Below are 19,038 nucleotides of genomic sequence, written 5' to 3'. Positions count from 1 at the left end.
CCTCCTGGCTACCCAGCGCTTACCGAGATATAGACTGACTGGCCAGGAAGGATTGACTTCGCCTGAGCCCACCTGCCAGTCACCCCATGCACCTATGGCCCAGTCTGAACACGCTTTCCGCACCCTACTACACCCAGAAAACCAAACGCGATCCCACCACGGCCGCGGCGCGTGCGACTCCCCGGCCTGGCAAATAAATAGAGTCCTTCTCGGAGGGCTCCCCCGCAAGATCTCCCTTCCCAATCCCCATCGACTCATCGAAGCCATAGAGCCGTCGTCGTGGAGCGGCAGGATTTGAAAATCCGGGAGAGAGGTTTGTCCGCTTCCTCCGCTTCGCCATCCTCAAAGCAAGCGGAAGGGGAGCGGCCAGGTGCACCAGTAGCAGGAGCCCATTAGCCCAACGGCAACCTCTCCGCCACGGAGCAGCAGCCCGCAACCAAGCAGCAAGGTGCCGTGCGTGCGGTTCCCACTTGTCCCCCCCCCCCCCCCCCCCTTCTCTCTCTCTCTAACTTCTCGATTCGATCGCTTCGGTTGCCTGCCGGACTCTCTGTTTTTTTTTTCTTCCTCCTGCTCTCGTCTGGCTGCGCCGTCGTCTGCGGAGGTTCAGATTGGCGTGGTGAGGCGATTGCTTTCTTGGAGCCGGGATCGGGCGGGGTCGTCGTCATTGTGCGGGTGAATCTGTTATTGCTGTCACCGGCCTTGTTACGGCCTTACGGGCGCCCGAGCTTCGATTGGTTTCTCGGCCCTGTTCGGGGTTTCGCCGGCCGTTTGGGTTTGTTCGCCGTGCCACCATAGGAGTTCTTGCTGCTGCTGTAGGATTTTTGGCTTCTCAGTAGTCAGTACAAGGACGATATCGACTGACAGACAGATTCAGTTCCTACCTAGTTCAGGGCTCCAGGCTACGTACACGTACTCCTCCTCTGTTCTTCTGCTGCCGCTGTTTAACTGTTCGCATGGCATGCCAATAGTTTTACGAATCGTAGCAGTCCTGGGCTGAGGATTCGTAGGCTGAAAACTTTTTTTTGTTTTAAGTTCTGATTTGTTCCGTGACATGAACTACACAAGGTGCATCGAAAATGACCTTTTTTCAAGTTTCCTTTTCCTTGAGATAGAACAGCTTAATTTTTCAGGCTACAATCGGTTCTTTTCCTGCATCTGTTTTTGTTTCCTAACTTGAAAATATCACAACAAATTTCGAAATCACGAATATATTCTGTCGGCTCTAATAGTTTTTTTTTTCTTTTCTTTTGGCATCGGAACACTCCCGTTTGTGTAACACTGTTGGTTTCTGTGAACGCTTCAGGTAAGGTAAGTGACGAGACAAGATGGTGCACCAGGGCGAGGAGCTGCCGCAGGCATGGTGGTTCGACAGCCACAACCTCGCGAGGCCATCTCCATGGCTGAACAGCACGCTTTCAGGTTTTGCCTCACTCCCTTGCCTTTCATTTCTTACTATGCCTTTTAGCATATGGAACTGTCGTCATTCTGTATGCAGAACTTATTTCATCAGCATGTTTTTCTTGTATTATTGTCATGCAATAATTATTTTCTCTAAATCTAAATGCTAATACTATTATACTAGTATTTATTTGTTTTATCAGTTATGCCGTGATGAAGTACATGAAGTTTTCAGTGAATTATAGCAAATTCCATTTTCAGCTTAACTGGAAACTTGTCTAATGATCAGTTGATCGTCTTGACAATCCACCCTGGTTGATTTAGTGTTATCTGAATCATTATAGCAAACTATAACATCTATCTACTGCATTTTTGCACTCTACTTTACATGACAGCATGGGGATTTATAACATTGTTATTCTGTCCTGTAGTTATCTTTAAGGCTTTTGGGAATTCTACTGCATTCAGAATTCTTGCTTACTGACGAGGTCGTTGTGTTTGTCCCTTCCCATCCCATTGATCTCAGAGCTGGATGACAAGACGAAGCAAATGCTGAAGCTGATCGACCAAGACGCGGACTCCTTTGCCCAGCGCGCTGAGATGTACTACAAGAAGCGGCCGGTGCTGGTGGACATGCTGGGCGACCTGTACCGCACGCACCGCTCCCTGGCGGAGCAGTACGACCTGCTGAAGCACAGCAGCGGCACGCGGCACACGGTGTTCGGCCTGTCCTCCTGCACGCAGAGCCGGTCCCAGGCGTCGTCGACGAATGGCAAGTCCACGCCTCGCTCTTCCTGCTCGGCCTCCATGTACGATTCGGAGTCTGAAGTGGATGACCCCGAGCAAGAAGACGAGGAAGAGCAGGCAGCAGAGCCGACGCGTGCGGGGACCATCAAGACAGAACCGTCGTCGCAACAGCAAGAGCGTGAGCAGGCGGAGCAGCAGATGCGTGCGGAGATCGAGAGTCTCAAGGCGCAGAACGCGGCGCTGCAGAAGGCGGCCGAGGAGAACGCGGCGGCGCTCAGGGCGGAGCTGGCCGGGAAGGACGAGGAGAAGAGGGAGGTGATCAGGCAGCTGGCGTCGTCCATGGACGTGATGAGGCAGGAGAACCTGACGCTGCGCGAGCACATCGCCAGGGGGTCATCGTCCAAGCATTCCTCATCTGCGCCCCGCGCGGCGGCGTTCGATCTCAGGAAGGTGGCCAGGAGCCTCTTCTCCCCGAGGCTCTTCACCGCACACTGCAGGCATACGGGCCCCATCGTCGCGCTCTGAGCCTCAGATTGTGTCACCTGATGACAAGGCGCTGCAGGATGGAATCGTGAAGTGAGACAGCATAACAGCATGTAGTTGATCATGATATATGCATTTGTAGTAGGTGAGTAATGTGCATATAGGATAGCATCGGTGACCCTCCCCAGTCTGATTTCTCAGGTTTATAGCAGCTAAATTGGAGGGAGCACTCGTTTTGACTGGTGGTGCTTTGCACCTGTATTTACCGCTACCGCCGTAGTAGTTAATTGTAGTTAAATATTTATTAGCCAATATGGATGCATGTTTGTATGATGGCGTTAATTATACATGGAGTATAGTTAAGTATTCTTTTGTGTTGCCGTATTGTCTTCCTGTCATGAAGATTAGAGCTAGCACCTTTGCAGAAAGCTGCCAAGTCGAGAGTTGAGACCTTTCGCCTGAGGTGCACAGAAACCACGAAATCCTAATTAGGGTTCTAATAGTTTGTGGATCGAGCAAACCAGCAGATGCTGCCTGCTGTTGAATCTTTCACCTCTGTATATGAAGCCACTCACCTGGTTCCTGCACCAACACATTATTGTTCTCATTGTCGTTCTCGACATAGGCTTGAAATGAGGAGTCGGACGACGACGTCGATCTCATTCATCCTTTTGCCGTTATCATTACACACTTACTACAGTACTCACTCCCTCCATAACATAGGTCGTTTTGGACAATGACACGGTCTCTAAAGTCTAACTATGACTTTCTGTTTATGTTTTTCATATTTCCAAACTCAACAATTTAAATATTATTAATAATTTATATTTCCAATATTTGATCTAAATCTTGTCTAAAACAACTTGTTTTAGAGCAACTCCAGCCCACCTCTTTAAAAAATACGGCAACAGTAAGCTGGGCCAACAAGAAGCAGCGGTGGCGGACCTCCAGCGTGCCAACCCTTCGGCACTCGCAAACCGGGCTGAGATCCAAACTAAACCCACACCAATCCAAAACATATATATATTATGTGAAAGTCAAATCCAAACCAAATTAGACCATGACTTCAATCATCCACACCAAACCATACCACTTATGCGCTAGACCCATTAAAATACATTTCCAACCCACTATTTCACCGACACCTCATGCTATTGTTTATATTTAGCCATAAACAAAAGCAAAAAATAAATAGATAGAATAAAAAAATATTGTAAACTCTATTATTTACAGCCAAACCAGTTCAGCCCACTTTAATAGGGCCCAAACCAAACTGGCCCAACAGCCTTTTTAGCATGTTTCAATCCAAACCAATACAGCCCAAAAGTAAAACCAAACCAAAAACCCGTTTTAACCCAAACCATTGTCAGGTTCGCAGCAAGTCTGTACCTCTCATTTTGGGTTGCTAAAAAGAAAACCTCTCAAGTTTTTACTATAATACTTTCTTTCTCCAAATTTATATTTAAACCAATTAACTTTTTCAAAAAAGTTTAATTAAATGTATATAGAAATAGTATCAACATTATGCCTTTAAATATATTTATTATGAAAATACAGTTTGTGATTTTAGTTTAATACACTCCTACCACTTACCTATCTGGTTTGCAAATGTTTTATATATATATATATATATATATTATCATCTAAAAACGAGAATTACTTACACCGCCGGATAAAATAAATGGAGTAATAGGTGTCAGTTCAATTAAAAAAAATACAAAATTATAAAGTATGGGTGGTAGGTGGTGATCTAGCTGCGTCAGGTAGCCTCAGCCAGTCAGCCTGCAAGCCGCCGCTGACAATTTTATTTAAGGCGCTTCCAGTCCAATTGGGCTGTCAGTCCTCGGTTCGCGAGTCTTCCATTCCACAGGAGCAGGGCTCTCTTCTTCTCCCATCTCATCTCGCGCCGGGGGTCGCCTGAGGTATCGTATCGATCAATCACTCGAACCAAACCTAGGGTTCTTCGTCGTTTCGTCTGTAGGTGCGCCCTTCTCATCTGCAGTAAACCCGTATCCTGATTAGGGTTCTATATAGTCGCTTCTCTTTGACTGTATATCCGTGGTCGCCGATTCTGCCGGATTAGCCGGATCTGTTGCTCTTCAGTTCGTGTGTGGTACCGGATTTCTGGGTGTATTCGAGTTACTTGTAGATTTATTTATGTACATCAGTTGGATAGAAGATCTGGGTTTACTGTGTAGATTGGCGGTAGTAGTATTGCCTACAGCGTACACATAATTTGTGTTTGATTGTGTAACAGGTCTGTTGATGCTTAGTATTAGCGTGTTGCTAATCCTAGTGCGGCAGCATACTGACTGAATGGACATAGGCTGCGTTGACTTATTATGCAGTGAAGCATTCAGCTACAGTATTCTGACTACAGATGCTTCTGGGCTTTGATTCTTCTGCACTTCCTAATAGCTCGCCGGCATGTCCTCTTAGCCTACTAATGAGATGAATTTTATTCCTTTGGGGTTTTGGTGGCAGATCACAGAGAAAATGGTGAAGGGAGTTGCTGTCCTCGCTGGCCCTGATGTCAAGGGCACCATCTTCTTTTCCCAAGAGGGAGACGGTAATTCCCTTCACATGTTTTGACTTATGATGAAGATCCCTGTGCACATTCATTGGTTGGTTGGTAATGAGAGTATCTGGTTCATGCTTAGGTCCGACCACAGTGACTGGAAGTATCTCTGGCCTCAAGCCGGGGCTCCATGGGTTCCATGTGCACGCGCTTGGTGACACCACCAACGGCTGCATGTCGACTGGTACCTACTGCATCTCTTTACTGTGTTATGTGTGTGTGTGTGTGTGATCAGGGCAAGTTGATTGTGATGTGCTTATGGGTGAAATTGTTTTGTGCTTTAGGGCCACACTTCAATCCTGCTGGTAAGGAGCATGGCGCACCTGAAGATGAGAACCGCCATGCCGGTGATCTTGGGAATGTGACAGCAGGAGAGGATGGTATTTTTGTCTCACTGCCTTTTGCCTGTTTGCTTCATTTGTAGTACTGGAGAAACCTTTATAATAGTTGGCTCAAAACAGTAGATTTCTTTATTTTCAAAAATAATTTGCTCCACTGAGGCTGCAGCGCATAATCCCACTGACAATTTACTCGTTGGCTTCCCAGGTGTTGTTAATGTCAATATTACTGACAGCCAGGTAAGAGATACTCACTTTCTCTAAGTAGTAACCATGTTGTCTGTTTCCTTTGCATTTTGGTTTGAACTTGTTCATTTGACATGGAACCCATATTTGAACGGCAGATCCCTCTCACTGGGCCACACTCAATCATTGGCCGGGCTGTAGTTGTCCATGCTGACCCGGATGACCTTGGCAAGGGTAATTCTCAGTAAACACTTGGATCATGAATTTCGTGGCTTGGTCTTTGTCAGATCTGTATGGTTTCTCTAGAGCAGTTTCTGTTATGCTGTTTGTATGTTTGCACTATCCTTTATAGAGTAGATAACAAACACAATATTTGAGGTAATGTGAAAATTTGGGGGGTATCTAGCCTTTGCTGCATTTCCCTCGCTTTGCAAACTATTTTCACATGCTTTTGGATAAATGTGTTGCCAATCAGTTAGTTTATGTAATGATGGCAGACATAAAAGGTGGACACAATACTGTGTTAGGGAGAGTTTTCTTGATTTTTACTGCTTTCTGAATGTAATACTATTTGAGTCTGGTTATCAATTGTTTCATATGGACATTTCTTGTTAAACAAAAGTTTGTTGAGTCAACTAGTGTTTATCAGTAAGCGTCTTTTAGGCAGCACTTTTGTGCTGATTTTTGGACACTCATTGTTTCTAACTATGTATGATTGCTATACAAATCAATCCTATATAAAAGGTGTTCATTTAACAATGCTCTGGTTCACTAGGTGGACATGAGCTTAGCAAGAGCACCGGAAATGCTGGCGGACGTGTTGCGTGTGGTAAGTTATATGGCGGAATCTTCTATGTATCCTGGTTTAATCCACTGTTGTTGAGCTCTGTATGTAATGTGGCTCGATTTATTTATCACAACACAACATGGTGGATTTCCGTTGTTAGAAATACACATATCTTATCCGCACTTACCTCATCGTTTCAGGTATCATTGGGCTCCAAGGTTAGGTGTTAACCTCCGAGGCAAACACCATCGAAGCGAGCACCTCAGGAGATGCTGTTCCATTTCCCTTGTATTAATTGGCTCCACAATTTGGTTACTCCAAATAAGCGCCTGATCCATGATCAGAGCACATGTCATTTTGCATATGAACAATATTGCACATCTCCTTAAGTGGTGGTTCCAACAAATGCTTGTTTTTTATATGATGAGCTCTCCCGTATAAGTTAGAGCACTACCAGAAGTAATTCCCTCGAGGTGTTGTATTGGCCTATTGCCAGATTTGACCCGTGAAAGAATGGATACAATATAATCAACAAATCAGATAGTCAGAGAGTATGAAAAGCCGGCGTAAACATGACATGTAGATGGCCGTTGCTAATATTAAAATTCAAACAATGGTCACGTCGATGAAAAAAAGTTGGGTGGCGGAAAAATACGCACAAACTATTTCGATGTAAGAACTGGCTTTTTTTGGGATGGAGAAAAACACTGTCCAGATAATTTACTTGCTGTTCGAGTCGACTACGGTGAGTGGCATCGGGCACCGGAGTGGGCCTGATGGGCCGTTTTCTTCTTCAGGCCAATTTGGTGGATGTGGGATGATCTGAAAGGAACAATGGGCCCGTGGGATGTCCTCCGAATCCAATGCGACCTGCCAGAGCGAGACCTTCTTCCCTCCGCCCAGCAGCCCAGCACCAGGCACACAGTGACCGGCGGACGGCGGCAGGGGACTAGGGGAGCGTCGCCTGTCCTGACGGTTCACGGCCGACGGAGGAGAGGTGGAGGTGCCAAAACTCAACTGGATTGGTTAGTTACCAGCTCGATTCTGGTTGTCCAGCTGCCCGTGTTAGTGTTACTGAGAGCAACCTTGCCGACTCGCACCGTGTGTGTGTGTGGGAGGTCACCGTCGCCTCCGCTCCTCAGTCCCCATAGACGCCCATTTGGCCCTCAGCGCTCACCGCTCAGGATGCCCAAACAGGCCTCCACTCCACAATCCGCATAGGTACAGTTCGATTTGACCCACTGGTTGCGTCCTGTATTTGTTCGATAAAATGCCTAGCCCTCTGCTACCCACTGTTTGGGCAATTTTTCTGTCCAGAGCGTAACAGCGCCCTGGGTACCAGTACACAGCTGCGATTTTTCATCTCGAAGACTCGAACCATGTTGTACTGTACTCTAAAATCCCTCTACATCTTTGGCAGGCACTCTCGTTTCCTGTCATGTGCTGTGAAATGAGGCCACAGCTTGGAGCCGTGCGGCGCGCCGTCTGGACAACCTGGCCTGTCCTGTGTTCGCAGAACAGGTCGCCCTCATCTTTCCGCTCCGCAAAGAAGATCACCGTGGCGGCAACCGCCTCTCTGGCTCCGAATCATCAAAGGAAGAAGGATATGGTCATTGTCATCTCGGGCCCTACCGGTGCTGGGAAGAGCAGGCTTGCGTTGGAGGTGGCCAGGAGGCTCGGGGGAGAGATCATCAGCGCGGACTCTGTGCAAGTCTACCGCGGCCTTGATGTTGGTTCCGCCAAACCATCCGCGACGGAGATGGGCATGGTGCCACACCACTTGATCGACATACTGCATGCATCCGATGATTACTCGGTTGGAGCCTTCTTTCGCGATGCCCGGAGAGCGACGCAGGATGTTCTTGACAGAGGGCGAGTGCCTGTTGTTGCAGGAGGGACTGGGCTCTACTTACGGTGGTACATGTATGGCAAGCCAAATGTTCCACAGTCATCCATGGACATCACTTCAGCTGTGTGGTCTGAGCTCGTCAGTTTTCGGGAGAGTGGCCAGTGGGAGGAAGCAGTAGAGCTAGTGGTCCGGGCTGGTGACCCCAAAGCTCGAGACTTGTCTGTGAATAACTGGAAGAGATTGAGTCGCAGCCTTGAGGTTATTAGATCATCAGGTTCCCCTCCATCTGCTTTCACCTTACCATACAATACGTTTTGTGAACAGCATGACACTGAGGTCTCTGCTGGAGGGAGCTGTGAAGCCAGGAATATGGATTATGACTTCTTCTGTATTTTCCTTGCATGCCCACGCTTGGAACTGTACCGATCAATTGATTTGAGGTGTGAAGAAATGCTGGTTGACACATGTGGCTTACTTTCAGAAGCCTCGTGGCTGCTTGATATTGGTTTGCATCCACATGTCAACTCTGCAACTCGTGCCATTGGTTACAAGCAAGCCATGGAGTACCTGATGCACTGTAGGCAGAACGGAGGTGAAAGCACCACACAGGAGTTCCTTGAATTTCTGGCCAAGTTTAAGAGTACATCAAGGAACTTTGCAAGGCGACAAATTACCTGGTTCCGCAATGAGAAGATCTACCAGTGGGTCAATGCCTCACAACCATTTGAGGTGATTGTTCAATTTATCTGTGATGCTTACCATGGCTGCAGTCCAAGGATGGTTCCCGAATCACTTGAAATGAAAAGAGAAAGTTGCATGCTCGAAAGTCGTGATCTCAAAACCTATCGCTCAGAGAACAGGGTATTCCGTGGGGATGATGACTGCTCTCACGTTTTGAATTGGATCAGGAGAACGCAGGGCAAATGAAGTGTAGCCTGAATCTTCCAGCTTTTGGGTGCTGACCAATGAGCACATGAGGTTTTTAGAGCAATACACAATAGCACAGGAATTTATTTTATTGGTTTCAATTTTGTTTTCAATCATAGTGAAAATGCCTTTTCAAATTGTTTCAATGGAATGAAAAGTCATATTTCTTCTTTGGTGTCATTGCAGCTGCTTAAGCTGTCCGCCATTGGTATTTTTGTCAAAGGATGCTGCTTTCTCACCTCAGTCTGGCAAAAGTCTGATATACTAGTTGAGCAGTCTAAGACAGTACATGTTTGATTATTTGTTCTGTACTGGTTACAGAAGAAATGCAAAGCCAAACTTTTAAGTAGAGGTTACTAGGAGAAGCAGGATGTGTGCATGTCAAGAGCATGGAAGTTTTGGGTGCTCTGAGATTTCCTATATTTTGAATGATGAACCCAAACTTATTTTTCCCTTAATCATTATACATATTTCCAAATGTAATCTTAAAAGGAAGAGGCTTCATTGGGATATGATCATATGTAATCTTCCCTGATTGCATACAGATGCTGAAGGTGGAATTTTCTGTCACTGGACTGCTCAATGGGTCGTGATCCCTGGTATGTACTGACATTCTTCTTCCCCATATCTTGCACATTCTGTGCACGTCTCAGCACGGTCTATTGATTTGGTAATGTCTGTTAAATAAGAAACATAGGATGCACGCACCTCTAAGATAATTGGTAAGCAAGTATGATGTTCTCGCTTTTGCAGGAGTATTTTACCTGCCTATAAACTGCATTGGTAATTTGTTCTGTGACTAGACAGTGAGATCATTTTGCTAGCTATCTGGATGTGGAATGAAGCTCCAAAGGAGCTGCTCGATTCATGGTAGCTGCAGGATGCTGTCAGACTGGACCTACACAATTATTAGAGCTTGCTGGGGTATAATAGTTGGTGGGCTAACCTAATCATGCAGCCAACATGCACAAAAAGTGTCACAAATCAAGTCTGTTTAAATGTCACATGAACCGTGCAGGTACAGTACTCCCAGTAAACTTTAAAAAGTACAATACAAATCACACTCCGTGCGCACATTATACATATTTAACCAATATAAAAAACATGTATTGCAGTAGTTGATCATCAAAGTAAACAGATAGATTATGGCTGTGTTTGATTCAGCTTATGGGAAATGTTTTTGCTCTAGAAAAACAGCACGTCAATCTTGGATCCTGCTTTTTTTTTTTTTGAGGCAATCTTGGATCCTGCTTTCGGCTTTTCTAAATGGATGAAAATATAGATATATTTCATATCTGTGTCAGTCAAACAGTTTACAATTTTTCCCAGCACATAGCTTACAACAGTTTTTTTTTCATAGTTTACAGCTCTAAGCAAATAGATCCTATATTTTGAAATGTAGGGGCACCTGCTATGATAAGATATTATGAAAAAAAAAAATCAGCATGGCCTAAACAAAATATTTGTCTGTTGCTTACCGATGCCTTGTTTAGTTCCCAAAATTTTTTAAGATTTTTAATCACATCGAATCTTTGGATAGAGCATTAAATATAGATAAAAAAATAACTAGATGCGTACTTTGCATATAATTTGCGAGACGAATCTTTTGAGCCTAGTTAGTCTATGGTTAGATAATAATTGTCAAATACAAATAAAAATGTTATAGTAGCTAAAGGGGTGTTTGGCACTTTTGTTTTATTTGGCAATTAATGTCCAATCATGGACTAATTAGGTTCAAAGGATTCATCTCGTAAATTACTCTCTAACTATATTTTTAGTTTCGTAAATAGTCTACTCTTAGTACTTCATGTATGTGTCCAAACATTCAATATGACGTAACCAAACAGGCCATAAACCCAAAAAAATTTTGCAAACTAAAAGCCAAATATAACAAACCTCCAGAGTCTATCCGGTAACCAACCTCCCCGCGCGCACAGTGCCGACTATGCAGTCCTACCACTACCACCGGGCGGCGTGGCGGCCAGCCTACCACAAGCATCTGCCTGAGAGCACGTGGTGCACGCAGTGCCGAAATATAATGGGAAGTACTGGGAAGACAGGCCGAAGCCTCGCTGCACAAGACAAAGACCAGCTAGCTGCTCCGATCCATTGCTGTGGCCAACGAGATAGGAAGGAATTCAAGAACGAAGCAGGATGTTTAGAGCTAGAGGCCTGCAACGCCTTCTCAAACCAGCTTCGTCGGGCTTCCTCGTCAATGGCGGCTTCTTCTCCTCCTTGGCCGCCGACTCTCAGAGGTTCGACTTGTGCCTTCTTTGATTTGCAGTTTTACTTGCTGCTGCCTGCTGCATTATGCACATCGGAGACGCTGCACCTTACCTTGGTTGGTCGAATTGGTCTGTGTGTACGCCAGGTTAGCTGGAAAGGTAGCGGTGATCACCGGCGGCGCGAGCGGGATCGGGAAGGCGACGGCAGCTGAGTTTGTCAGGAACGGGGCGAGGGTCATCATCGCCGACGTCCAGGACGACCTCGGACACGCCGTAGCTACCGAGCTGGGCGCCGACGCCGTGCGATACACCCGCTGCGACGTCACGGACGAGGCGCAGGTCGCCGCGGCCGTCGACCTCGCCGTCCAGCTCCACGGCCGCCTCGACGTGATGTACAACAACGCGGGCATCGGCGGCGACATGGCGGCGTCCTCGCTGGGCGCCATCGACCTGGCCGACTTCGACCGCGTCATGGCCGTCAACGCCCGGGGCGTGCTGGCCGGCGTGAAGCACGCCGCGCGCGTCATGGTGCCGCGCCGCACCGGCAGCATCATCTGCACCGCCAGCACCACCGCTGTGCTGGGCGACATGGCCCCTACGCCCTACTGCGTCTCCAAGGTGGCGGTCGTTGGAATCGTGCGCGCCGTGGCCGGACAGATGGCGCGCTCCGGGGTGCGCGTCAACGCCATCTCCCCGCACGCTATCCCGACGCCGCTGGCGATGGCTACTATGGCGCAGTGGTTCCCCGATAGGAGCGTCGAGGAGCATCGGCGGATCCTCGAGAGGGACATGAACGAGATGGCCGGGCCTGTGCTGGAGGCGGAGGACATTGCCAGGGCGGCGGTTTACCTGGCGTCCGACGAGGCCAAGTACGTGAACGGACAGAATCTGGTCGTCGACGGCGGGTACACGGTGAGCAAAGCGCTGAACATGCCAGCCCCTGCAGCACGCTGAGGGGTCTCTCGTTCTGAACCCCACTAAGCCCTTGTTCGGTTTCTTGGAAGGATTTCTCAGCCGGAGTGGTTCCTAGGAATGGTTTGCTAATTTGTATAATCTTGATCAAGGCTGAATGGTTTCGAGGTGTGGAATAAATAGCTCATTTCAGGCTAGCCGAGCAAGGCCTAAATAGTTTACTGTCTACAAATAATACTTCCTTTCCCTTCCTCCCAGCGCCACCAACGGACGACTTGGGCGTGACCGCTCAGGCGAACCCTAGCCCTCCTCCCGACATTCCCTCCGACTGCTGTCACTGCCCTCCAGCTTGCAGCGACGGCCATGGGTGGATCCCAAAAACAGGAGCCTGTCCTCACCTCCCCTTCCCTCCCCCTTGCTCCTCCACCACCCCCACCCTAGTGGCTAGATCTAGCGTTTGGGGGAGCTCAACACTTCTCCTCGATGGTGGTTGGGGTCGGTTTCGTCCGAGTGGCCACGAGGAGCGTTGGGGCCACGCACCTGTGCTTTGGCGGTTTGCCCGCTAGATCCGTGGCCTCAAGGGTGGGATCTGGCGTCGACTTGCCGTGCCCGACCAACCACCCAACTCCTCGACGGCGACTACCCACACACATTGGTCAGGCTACCCCTTCGGCTAGATCTGGTGGTGGGGTGCCTACGGCCGACAAAAGCGTGCATGACAATGGCCAAGGTCATTGGTTGTGGCTGCCTACGCCTGCAGGTGGCTGGCGTCCAGGGCTCCAGTCAGTGGTGCGGTCAGTGGCGGCTAAAGGTGTCGTGACTGCCTAGTTACTAGCCTCCCTAGCAAACCAATGCTAACCTCTCATGGTGTGCATGGCGGTCGAGGGCATATGATCGGCTGTATATGGGATGCTTTAGTGGTTGTACTCGAACGGTTTCTTGGGTGAAAACTATGTTTGACTTCATGGTTCAAGTCGGCGTCGGTGCTACATGTGACATCTACCTTCTTGAAGGCATAGTTGAAGTCTTTGCTCGTCGCATGAGTCATGCGGTTTTGGGACGAAACTAAAGTCCTTCTCGTGCTATTCGTTCAATGTAGTTAGTGTCTATGGATGTCATCCCCTTCTTGGTTGCTTCATTGGAGTACTTCTACCACGGTCCCACTTCTCTCGCCGGAGTTTCTCCTGGCTGTGTTGTGCTTACGTGTGCTTCAACTCAATCTTCACTTTGGTCTGCCTTGTCGTAGTCATCTGGTTCATCGCAACGGATACTTGGCCACTTGTGCTCTTTTTGCGGATGCTTTGTTGTCGTTTTCTTGGGCGACAACTTTGCCGCTGAAGTCGACTCTCGCAGATACTTTGTCATGTGGTCTCTAGTGAATGCTTTGTCGTCGTGCTACTGGTTGATCTTGTTCTGGCGGATACTTCGCCGCCATAGTCGTCTCTTCTCGGTGGATGCTTTGCCTGCACGGCTTCGTCTCCCCTATTAGTAGTCTTTTGCATTGTTGTTTCCTTGCAGGTCCGGTCAGTTAGGTTGTGGCGGAGGGCCCTCTCCCTATAGTGTTTATTTTTATTGTGTATTTTGTTCTTAACCACTTTCTCTGTGGTTCGTGTGCTGCGCTATGGGTTCTCTTATAGCTACTTTGTATAAGTCGTTCTTGGGTTTGTTAATCTTTGAGATTAACATGTGAGATGCTTTGTATGCCACACTCTTTCTCTTTTTAATGAAAAACGTGCGGTTGTGAAAAACTAAAAAGGACTCCTCGATAGGTCGTGATCCCTATTATGTACTGACATTTTTCTTCCCCATTTTGCCCCTTAAGCACGGTCTGTTGATTTGGTAATATCTGTTACATAGGTAACATAGCATGTACACACATACGCCTCTAAGATACTCCATTTATCTCAAATTATAAATCAATCTAAGAATCTTGGAGAGTCAAATCATCTTAAATTTGACTAGTGGTCAAGGTAATAACATTTATGATACTAACTAAGTATCATTAGGTTTCTCATTAAGTATATTTTCATAGTATATCTATTTGATCATAAATCTTTATAATTCTCTCTATAATTTTGGTTAAGATAATTTGACTCTCTAATATTTTTAGAATGATTTATCATTTGGAATGGAGGGAGTAATTGGTAGGCAAATATGATGTTGTCTCTTTTGTAGGAGTATTTGTACCTGCCTATAAACTGCATTCGCAATTTGTTCTATGGAAGGCTTCCCTTCTCTGTGACTAGACAGTGAGATCGTTGTGCTATACCGCCTCCATTCGAAATTAACTATTGTTTTTTTTCTGTGTCATAAATTTAACTCGATTTATAAAAAATGTGTGTAATATTTAGATCTCTAAATAAATTTATTAAAAAATTAGATTCAAATTTCTTTCTAATGATACTACATAAGTGTATTTACTTAAAGTTATTATTTGGAAAACAAAAATATAGTTATTTTAGGACAGATAGAATAGCTGCTAGCTATTATCACTATATCTGGTTGGAATATAACTTTTGGTTGGCTTCCGCATGAAACGGAGATAAGGTTACAATGTGATTCCATCTGGTAAGTTCGTTTTTTTAGAGGAATATAGTATTGCCTGTTTCACGTTTAAAGTTTATATTAGAGGTTGCTGTTTCACGTTTATTTTTTCCTGGTCTCATATATAGTTCGTGGGCTAAGTACCTAACCATGCATAGCTGACATGCACAGAAGATGTCTCATTCAAATCTGTTTAAATGTCATATGAACCGTGCAGGTACAGCACTCACAGTGCACTTCAAAAAATTACTCTCTCTATTTCTAAATCAATCGATTTCTAAAGTTATATTAAGCCTGATCGAACCTATAGAAATTAAAAGAACACCAAGATTATACCACCAAATTAGTATCATTAGATACATCATAAACTATATTTTTATAATATATTCATTTAGCATCAGAAATATTAATGTTTTTTTCCTATAAATTTGATCAAACATAAAAAAATTTAACATAAGATAACTCTAGAAATTAATTAATTCAGAGATAGAGGGAGTTTATGATATAACTATCTAGAAATTAATTTATTCAGAGATTGAGAGAGTACAGATGAGCAAATCACACTCCGTGCACATAATAACAGGATAGGATATGAAAAAAAAACAAATATTATCAAGGCCTTGTTTAGTTTTTTTTTTTGCAAAATGGACACCGTAGCATTTTCGTTTGTGTTTGATAAATATTGTCTAATCATAGACTATCTAGGCTTAAAAGATTTGTCTCGCAAATTACAAATAAATTGCGCAATTAGTTAATATTTTTTATCTATATTTAATGATCTATGCATGCGCCGCTAGATTCAATAAAATGGAAAATCTGAAAAGTATTGTAAATTTTTTTGAAAACTAAACAAGTCCCAAGTTTGACCGTCTATTAACCAAAATAATTATTGCATGTCCTACCGGCCGCCGGCGTGGCGGCCAGCCTACCACAAGCATCTCGCTGATCTAATAGGTGTCTGAGAGCACGTGGGGCACGCAGTGCCGAAATAAATGGGAAGGCAAAGGCATGCCGAATCCTGGCAGTCACAGCACACACCAACACACGTACTCCTCCATTGCTGCTACTAGGAAGGAAGAAGCAGGATGTTCAGAGGCCTGCAACGCGTTCTCAGGCCAGGCTCGTTGGGCGTCGTCAATGGCGGCTTCTCCTCCTCCTCCTCCGCTGTCGATTCTCAAAGGTTCGCTTCGCTTCAGTTATCTTCATCTCTTCACAAGCAATGCACATCGGACGCGCTGCACATCGTTTTCTAATTACTTTTTTACTTTTTTTACAAGTTACAAACTTACAATTACATCCGTACGTAGGTTAGCTGGAAAGGTGGCGGTGATCACCGGCGGCGCGAGCGGGATCGGGAAGGCCACGGCCGCCGAGTTCGTCAGGAACGGGGCGAGGGTCATCATCGCCGACGTCCAGGACGACCTTGGCCGTGCAGTCGCCGCGGACCTCGGCCCCGACGCCGCGCGCTACGCCCACTGCGACGTCACCGACGAGGCGCAGGTCGCCGCGGCCGTCGACCTCGCCGTCCAGCTCCACGGCCGCCTCGACGTGATGTTCAACAACGCCGGCATCGGCGGGGACATGGCGCTGCCCGCGCTGGGCGCCACCGACCTAGCCAATTTCGACCGCGTCATGGCCGTCAACATCCGGGGCGTGCTGGCCGGCGTGAAGCACGCCGCGCGCGTCATGGTCCCGCGCCGCGCCGGCAGCATCATCTGCACGGCCAGCACCACCGCCGTGCTGGGCGACATGGCCGCACCTCCTGGTTACTGCGTCTCCAAGGCGGCGGTCCTCGGCCTCGTGCGCGCCGTGGCGGCAGAGATGGCGCGTTCCGGGGTGCGTGTGAACGCCATCTCTCCGCACATCATCCCGACGCCGCTGGCGATGGCAACCATGGCGCAGTGGCTCCCCGAGAAGAGCGCCGAGGAGCGTCGCCGGATCGTGGAAAGAGACATGAACGAGATGGTGGGGCCCGTGCTGGAGGCGGAGGACATCGCCAGGGCGGCGCTCTACCTGGCGTCCGACGAGGCCAAATATGTGAACGGCCATAATCTGGTCGTCGACGGCGGGTACACGGTGAACAAAGCGCTCAACATGGCTGCGCCTGCGGCACGCTGAGGCTCTCCTCGTTCTGAAAGCGACTAAAAATAGTTTATTGCATATATAATAAGGGTTTGTTTGTTTCACAAGAGAAGGGACTAAAGACTACATTTTAGTCCCATATTTAGTATCTTTTAACAAAACGCCAGGGACTAAATCAGGGAGTAGGGACTAAAATACAGAAGTCCCTCGGGGTCTACATCCTCATCTAGTCCATACCAACACTCACTAAGTTTAAAGGAGTTTTTATGGCATATCTATCTACTATATATATTTCTTAGATTTTTTTCATTGGTTTTTTTTTTGGGGGGGGGGGAGGGGGAACCATAGCTACGTAAGGTCACTCACAATGCAAGACTCTATCACAGAGTCCAAGACAATTAATTACATATTATTTATAGTATTTTGCTAATGTGGCAGCATATTTATTAAAGAAAGAAGTAGAAAAAATAAGACTCTAAGTCTTATTTAGACTCTAAGTCCATATTGTTCGACGTAATAAATAACTTTAGACTCTATGATAGAGTCTGCATTGTGAGTGCCCTAAGGAGAGGTTGGAGGTGTTAAAGTTTAACAGTGTAACGTTTTCGTCTTATTTAAAAATTAGTGTCCAATCATGAACTAATTAGGTTCAAAAGATTATTCGTCTCACGAATTACTCTCTATCTGTGTATTTAGTTTCGTAAATAGTCTATATTTTAGTACTTCATGCATATGCCTAAACATTCGATGCGACAGGCGGTAAACTTTACCAAGAGGAACCAAATGGGGCCTAATAACAGTTGCATTGATCTCAAGGGAGAGTGTTGTGAAACGCCTTTCACCAACAGACACCTTTTTAAGAGTTGATCTCATACATTCAAGAAGAGATTAGTGATTAGGACTAGACAGTTAAACATGTCACCAAATGGACATGTATTTTGGCAGTCTATAGTGGAAGGGTGTATATTAATCTATGAAGAGCACCTGTTCAAGCACGCACCCTTTCATATATACAATACCATTATGAGATCAATAAAAACAAAAGGTTCTTTCATTCAATTATTTCATTCACATTTCACTTTTAACAGAAAAGCCACTGCAAGATCTATCAGGCTTTGGGTTGTTGGAAGAAATCATGTTTAAAAAAACTAACTTTTATATATTATAGCTAAAAGATAGTTCAAAAAAACCAATTTCTAGTGCAGTAAGCCAGTAACCTTATTTTAGATCCTTGAAGTGTCTTAGCCAACACAAAGTAATGTTAGTAAATACAGATTATGCTAACTTTGTTGTTGTGGTTTTGTTTGTGTCGTCCTGTAGCTAACTAAGGCCTTGTTTAGTTCACCCAAAGACCAAAAACTTTTCAAGATTTCCTGTCACATCGAATATTGCGGCACATGCATGTAGCATTAAATATAGTCAAAAATAAAAACTAGTTACACAGTTTACCTGTAAATCACGAGATGAATCTTTTGAGTCTAGTTAATCCATATTTGGACAATATTTACCACAAACAAACGAAAGTGCTACAGTAGCCGAAAACTTTTCATTTCAGCAACTAAACGAGGCCTAAAGACGTCATGAATTATAGATGATGTACTCTTTCTTTTTTTTCTTTTGTAAGAAGAATTAGTTTTGTGATACCGAAAAGTCCTGGTTGATTGACTCAAATATGTTTAAATGTCAAATGTGTACCATGCATGTACACTCCCAGTACATTTGAGGAAAATTCCACGGGAAATCGTGCTCCGTGCACAAATTAATTTTTTTCAAAAGAAACCGGAGGGGTTTTCACCCCTACAACAATTATTGAATAAAGCAAGCAGGACAGTTACAAAGCAACTAACAGACATGAAGAAAAGGTTCTTTCATTCAATTATTTCATTTACATTTCACTTTTAACAGAAAAGCCACTGCAAGATCTATCAGGCTTTGGGTTGTTGGAAGAAATCATGTTTAAAAAACTATCTTTTATATATTAT

At 45.8% G+C, this 19,038-nt stretch overlaps 5 protein-coding genes across 13 annotated transcripts; all 5 read left to right on the top strand.

The window, feature by feature from the left end:
- Positions 248 to 3,006, top strand: LOC8074407 (protein NETWORKED 3A). 6 transcript variants are annotated; one of them, XM_021453921.1, is made up of 3 exons: positions 248 to 453; positions 1,304 to 1,419; positions 1,925 to 3,006. In XM_021453921.1, exons 2-3 carry the CDS (start codon positions 1,326 to 1,328, stop codon positions 2,668 to 2,670), a joined length of 840 nt encoding a protein of 279 aa, XP_021309596.1. In that variant the 5' UTR covers positions 248 to 453; positions 1,304 to 1,325; the 3' UTR covers positions 2,671 to 3,006. The 6 variants fall into 6 exon arrangements, with proteins under 6 accessions (XP_021309596.1, XP_021309592.1, XP_021309595.1 ...); XM_021453917.1 differs by having other exon boundaries at positions 249 to 448; XM_021453920.1 differs by lacking the exon at positions 248 to 453 and adding an exon at positions 492 to 616.
- LOC110432872 (superoxide dismutase [Cu-Zn] 2) lies at positions 4,386 to 6,967 on the top strand. 3 transcript variants are annotated; one of them, XM_021453923.1, is made up of 8 exons: positions 4,386 to 4,550; positions 5,113 to 5,197; positions 5,289 to 5,390; positions 5,491 to 5,586; positions 5,753 to 5,784; positions 5,889 to 5,964; positions 6,506 to 6,559; positions 6,718 to 6,967. In XM_021453923.1, exons 2-8 carry the CDS (start codon positions 5,125 to 5,127, stop codon positions 6,738 to 6,740), a joined length of 456 nt encoding a protein of 151 aa, XP_021309598.1. In that variant the 5' UTR covers positions 4,386 to 4,550; positions 5,113 to 5,124; the 3' UTR covers positions 6,741 to 6,967. The 3 variants fall into 3 exon arrangements, with proteins under 3 accessions (XP_021309598.1, XP_021309599.1, XP_021309597.1); XM_021453924.1 differs by having other exon boundaries at positions 4,390 to 4,609; XM_021453922.1 differs by having other exon boundaries at positions 4,405 to 4,550; positions 4,886 to 5,197.
- On the top strand, positions 7,107 to 9,642 carry LOC8074406 (tRNA dimethylallyltransferase 9). Of its 2 annotated transcripts, none has more exons than XM_021453915.1 (2): positions 7,107 to 7,542; positions 7,938 to 9,642. In XM_021453915.1, the coding sequence occupies exon 2, from the start codon at positions 7,956 to 7,958 to the stop codon at positions 9,291 to 9,293; it is 1,338 nt and encodes a 445-aa protein (XP_021309590.1). In that variant the 5' UTR covers positions 7,107 to 7,542; positions 7,938 to 7,955; the 3' UTR covers positions 9,294 to 9,642. The 2 variants fall into 2 exon arrangements, with proteins under 2 accessions (XP_021309590.1, XP_002463348.2); XM_002463303.2 differs by having other exon boundaries at positions 7,107 to 7,738.
- LOC8073978 (momilactone A synthase) lies at positions 11,342 to 12,646 on the top strand. The gene is made up of 2 exons (XM_002463302.2): positions 11,342 to 11,548; positions 11,665 to 12,646. The coding sequence occupies exons 1-2, from the start codon at positions 11,448 to 11,450 to the stop codon at positions 12,470 to 12,472; spliced, it is 909 nt and encodes a 302-aa protein (XP_002463347.1). The 5' UTR covers positions 11,342 to 11,447; the 3' UTR covers positions 12,473 to 12,646.
- Positions 15,709 to 17,341, top strand: LOC8072273 (momilactone A synthase). The gene is made up of 2 exons (XM_002463301.2): positions 15,709 to 16,154; positions 16,282 to 17,341. The coding sequence occupies exons 1-2, from the start codon at positions 16,060 to 16,062 to the stop codon at positions 17,090 to 17,092; spliced, it is 906 nt and encodes a 301-aa protein (XP_002463346.1). The 5' UTR covers positions 15,709 to 16,059; the 3' UTR covers positions 17,093 to 17,341.

This window comes from Sorghum bicolor, chromosome 2, assembly GCF_000003195.3.
Source record: "Sorghum bicolor cultivar BTx623 chromosome 2, Sorghum_bicolor_NCBIv3, whole genome shotgun sequence".
NCBI classification, from domain to species: Eukaryota; Viridiplantae; Streptophyta; class Magnoliopsida; order Poales; family Poaceae; genus Sorghum; species Sorghum bicolor.
The sequence above is the reverse complement of the archived record's forward strand: the minus strand, read 5'-3'. Positions and strand labels throughout refer to the sequence as shown.

Bases quoted from the DNA above. Each gene is read 5' to 3' on its own strand.
- LOC8074407 (XM_021453921.1), top strand. From the start codon at position 1,326: ATGGTGCACCAGGGCGAGGAGCTGCCGCAGGCATGGTGGTTCGACAGC. The intron at 1,420-1,924 runs GTTTTGCCTCAC...CATTGATCTCAG, and splicing joins GCTGAACAGCACGCTTTCAG to AGCTGGATGACAAGACGAAG.
- LOC110432872 (XM_021453922.1), top strand. From the start codon at position 5,080: ATGAATTTTATTCCTTTGGGGTTTTGGTGGCAGATCACAGAGAAAATG. The intron at 5,587-5,752 runs GTATTTTTGTCT...TTGGCTTCCCAG, and splicing joins TGTGACAGCAGGAGAGGATG to GTGTTGTTAATGTCAATATT. The intron at 6,560-6,717 runs GTAAGTTATATG...TCATCGTTTCAG, and splicing joins TGGCGGACGTGTTGCGTGTG to GTATCATTGGGCTCCAAGGT.
- LOC8074406 (XM_021453915.1), top strand. From the start codon at position 7,956: ATGTGCTGTGAAATGAGGCCACAGCTTGGAGCCGTGCGGCGCGCCGTC.
- LOC8073978 (XM_002463302.2), top strand. From the start codon at position 11,448: ATGTTTAGAGCTAGAGGCCTGCAACGCCTTCTCAAACCAGCTTCGTCG. The intron at 11,549-11,664 runs GTTCGACTTGTG...TGTGTACGCCAG, and splicing joins TTGGCCGCCGACTCTCAGAG to GTTAGCTGGAAAGGTAGCGG.
- LOC8072273 (XM_002463301.2), top strand. From the start codon at position 16,060: ATGTTCAGAGGCCTGCAACGCGTTCTCAGGCCAGGCTCGTTGGGCGTC. The intron at 16,155-16,281 runs GTTCGCTTCGCT...ATCCGTACGTAG, and splicing joins TCCGCTGTCGATTCTCAAAG to GTTAGCTGGAAAGGTGGCGG.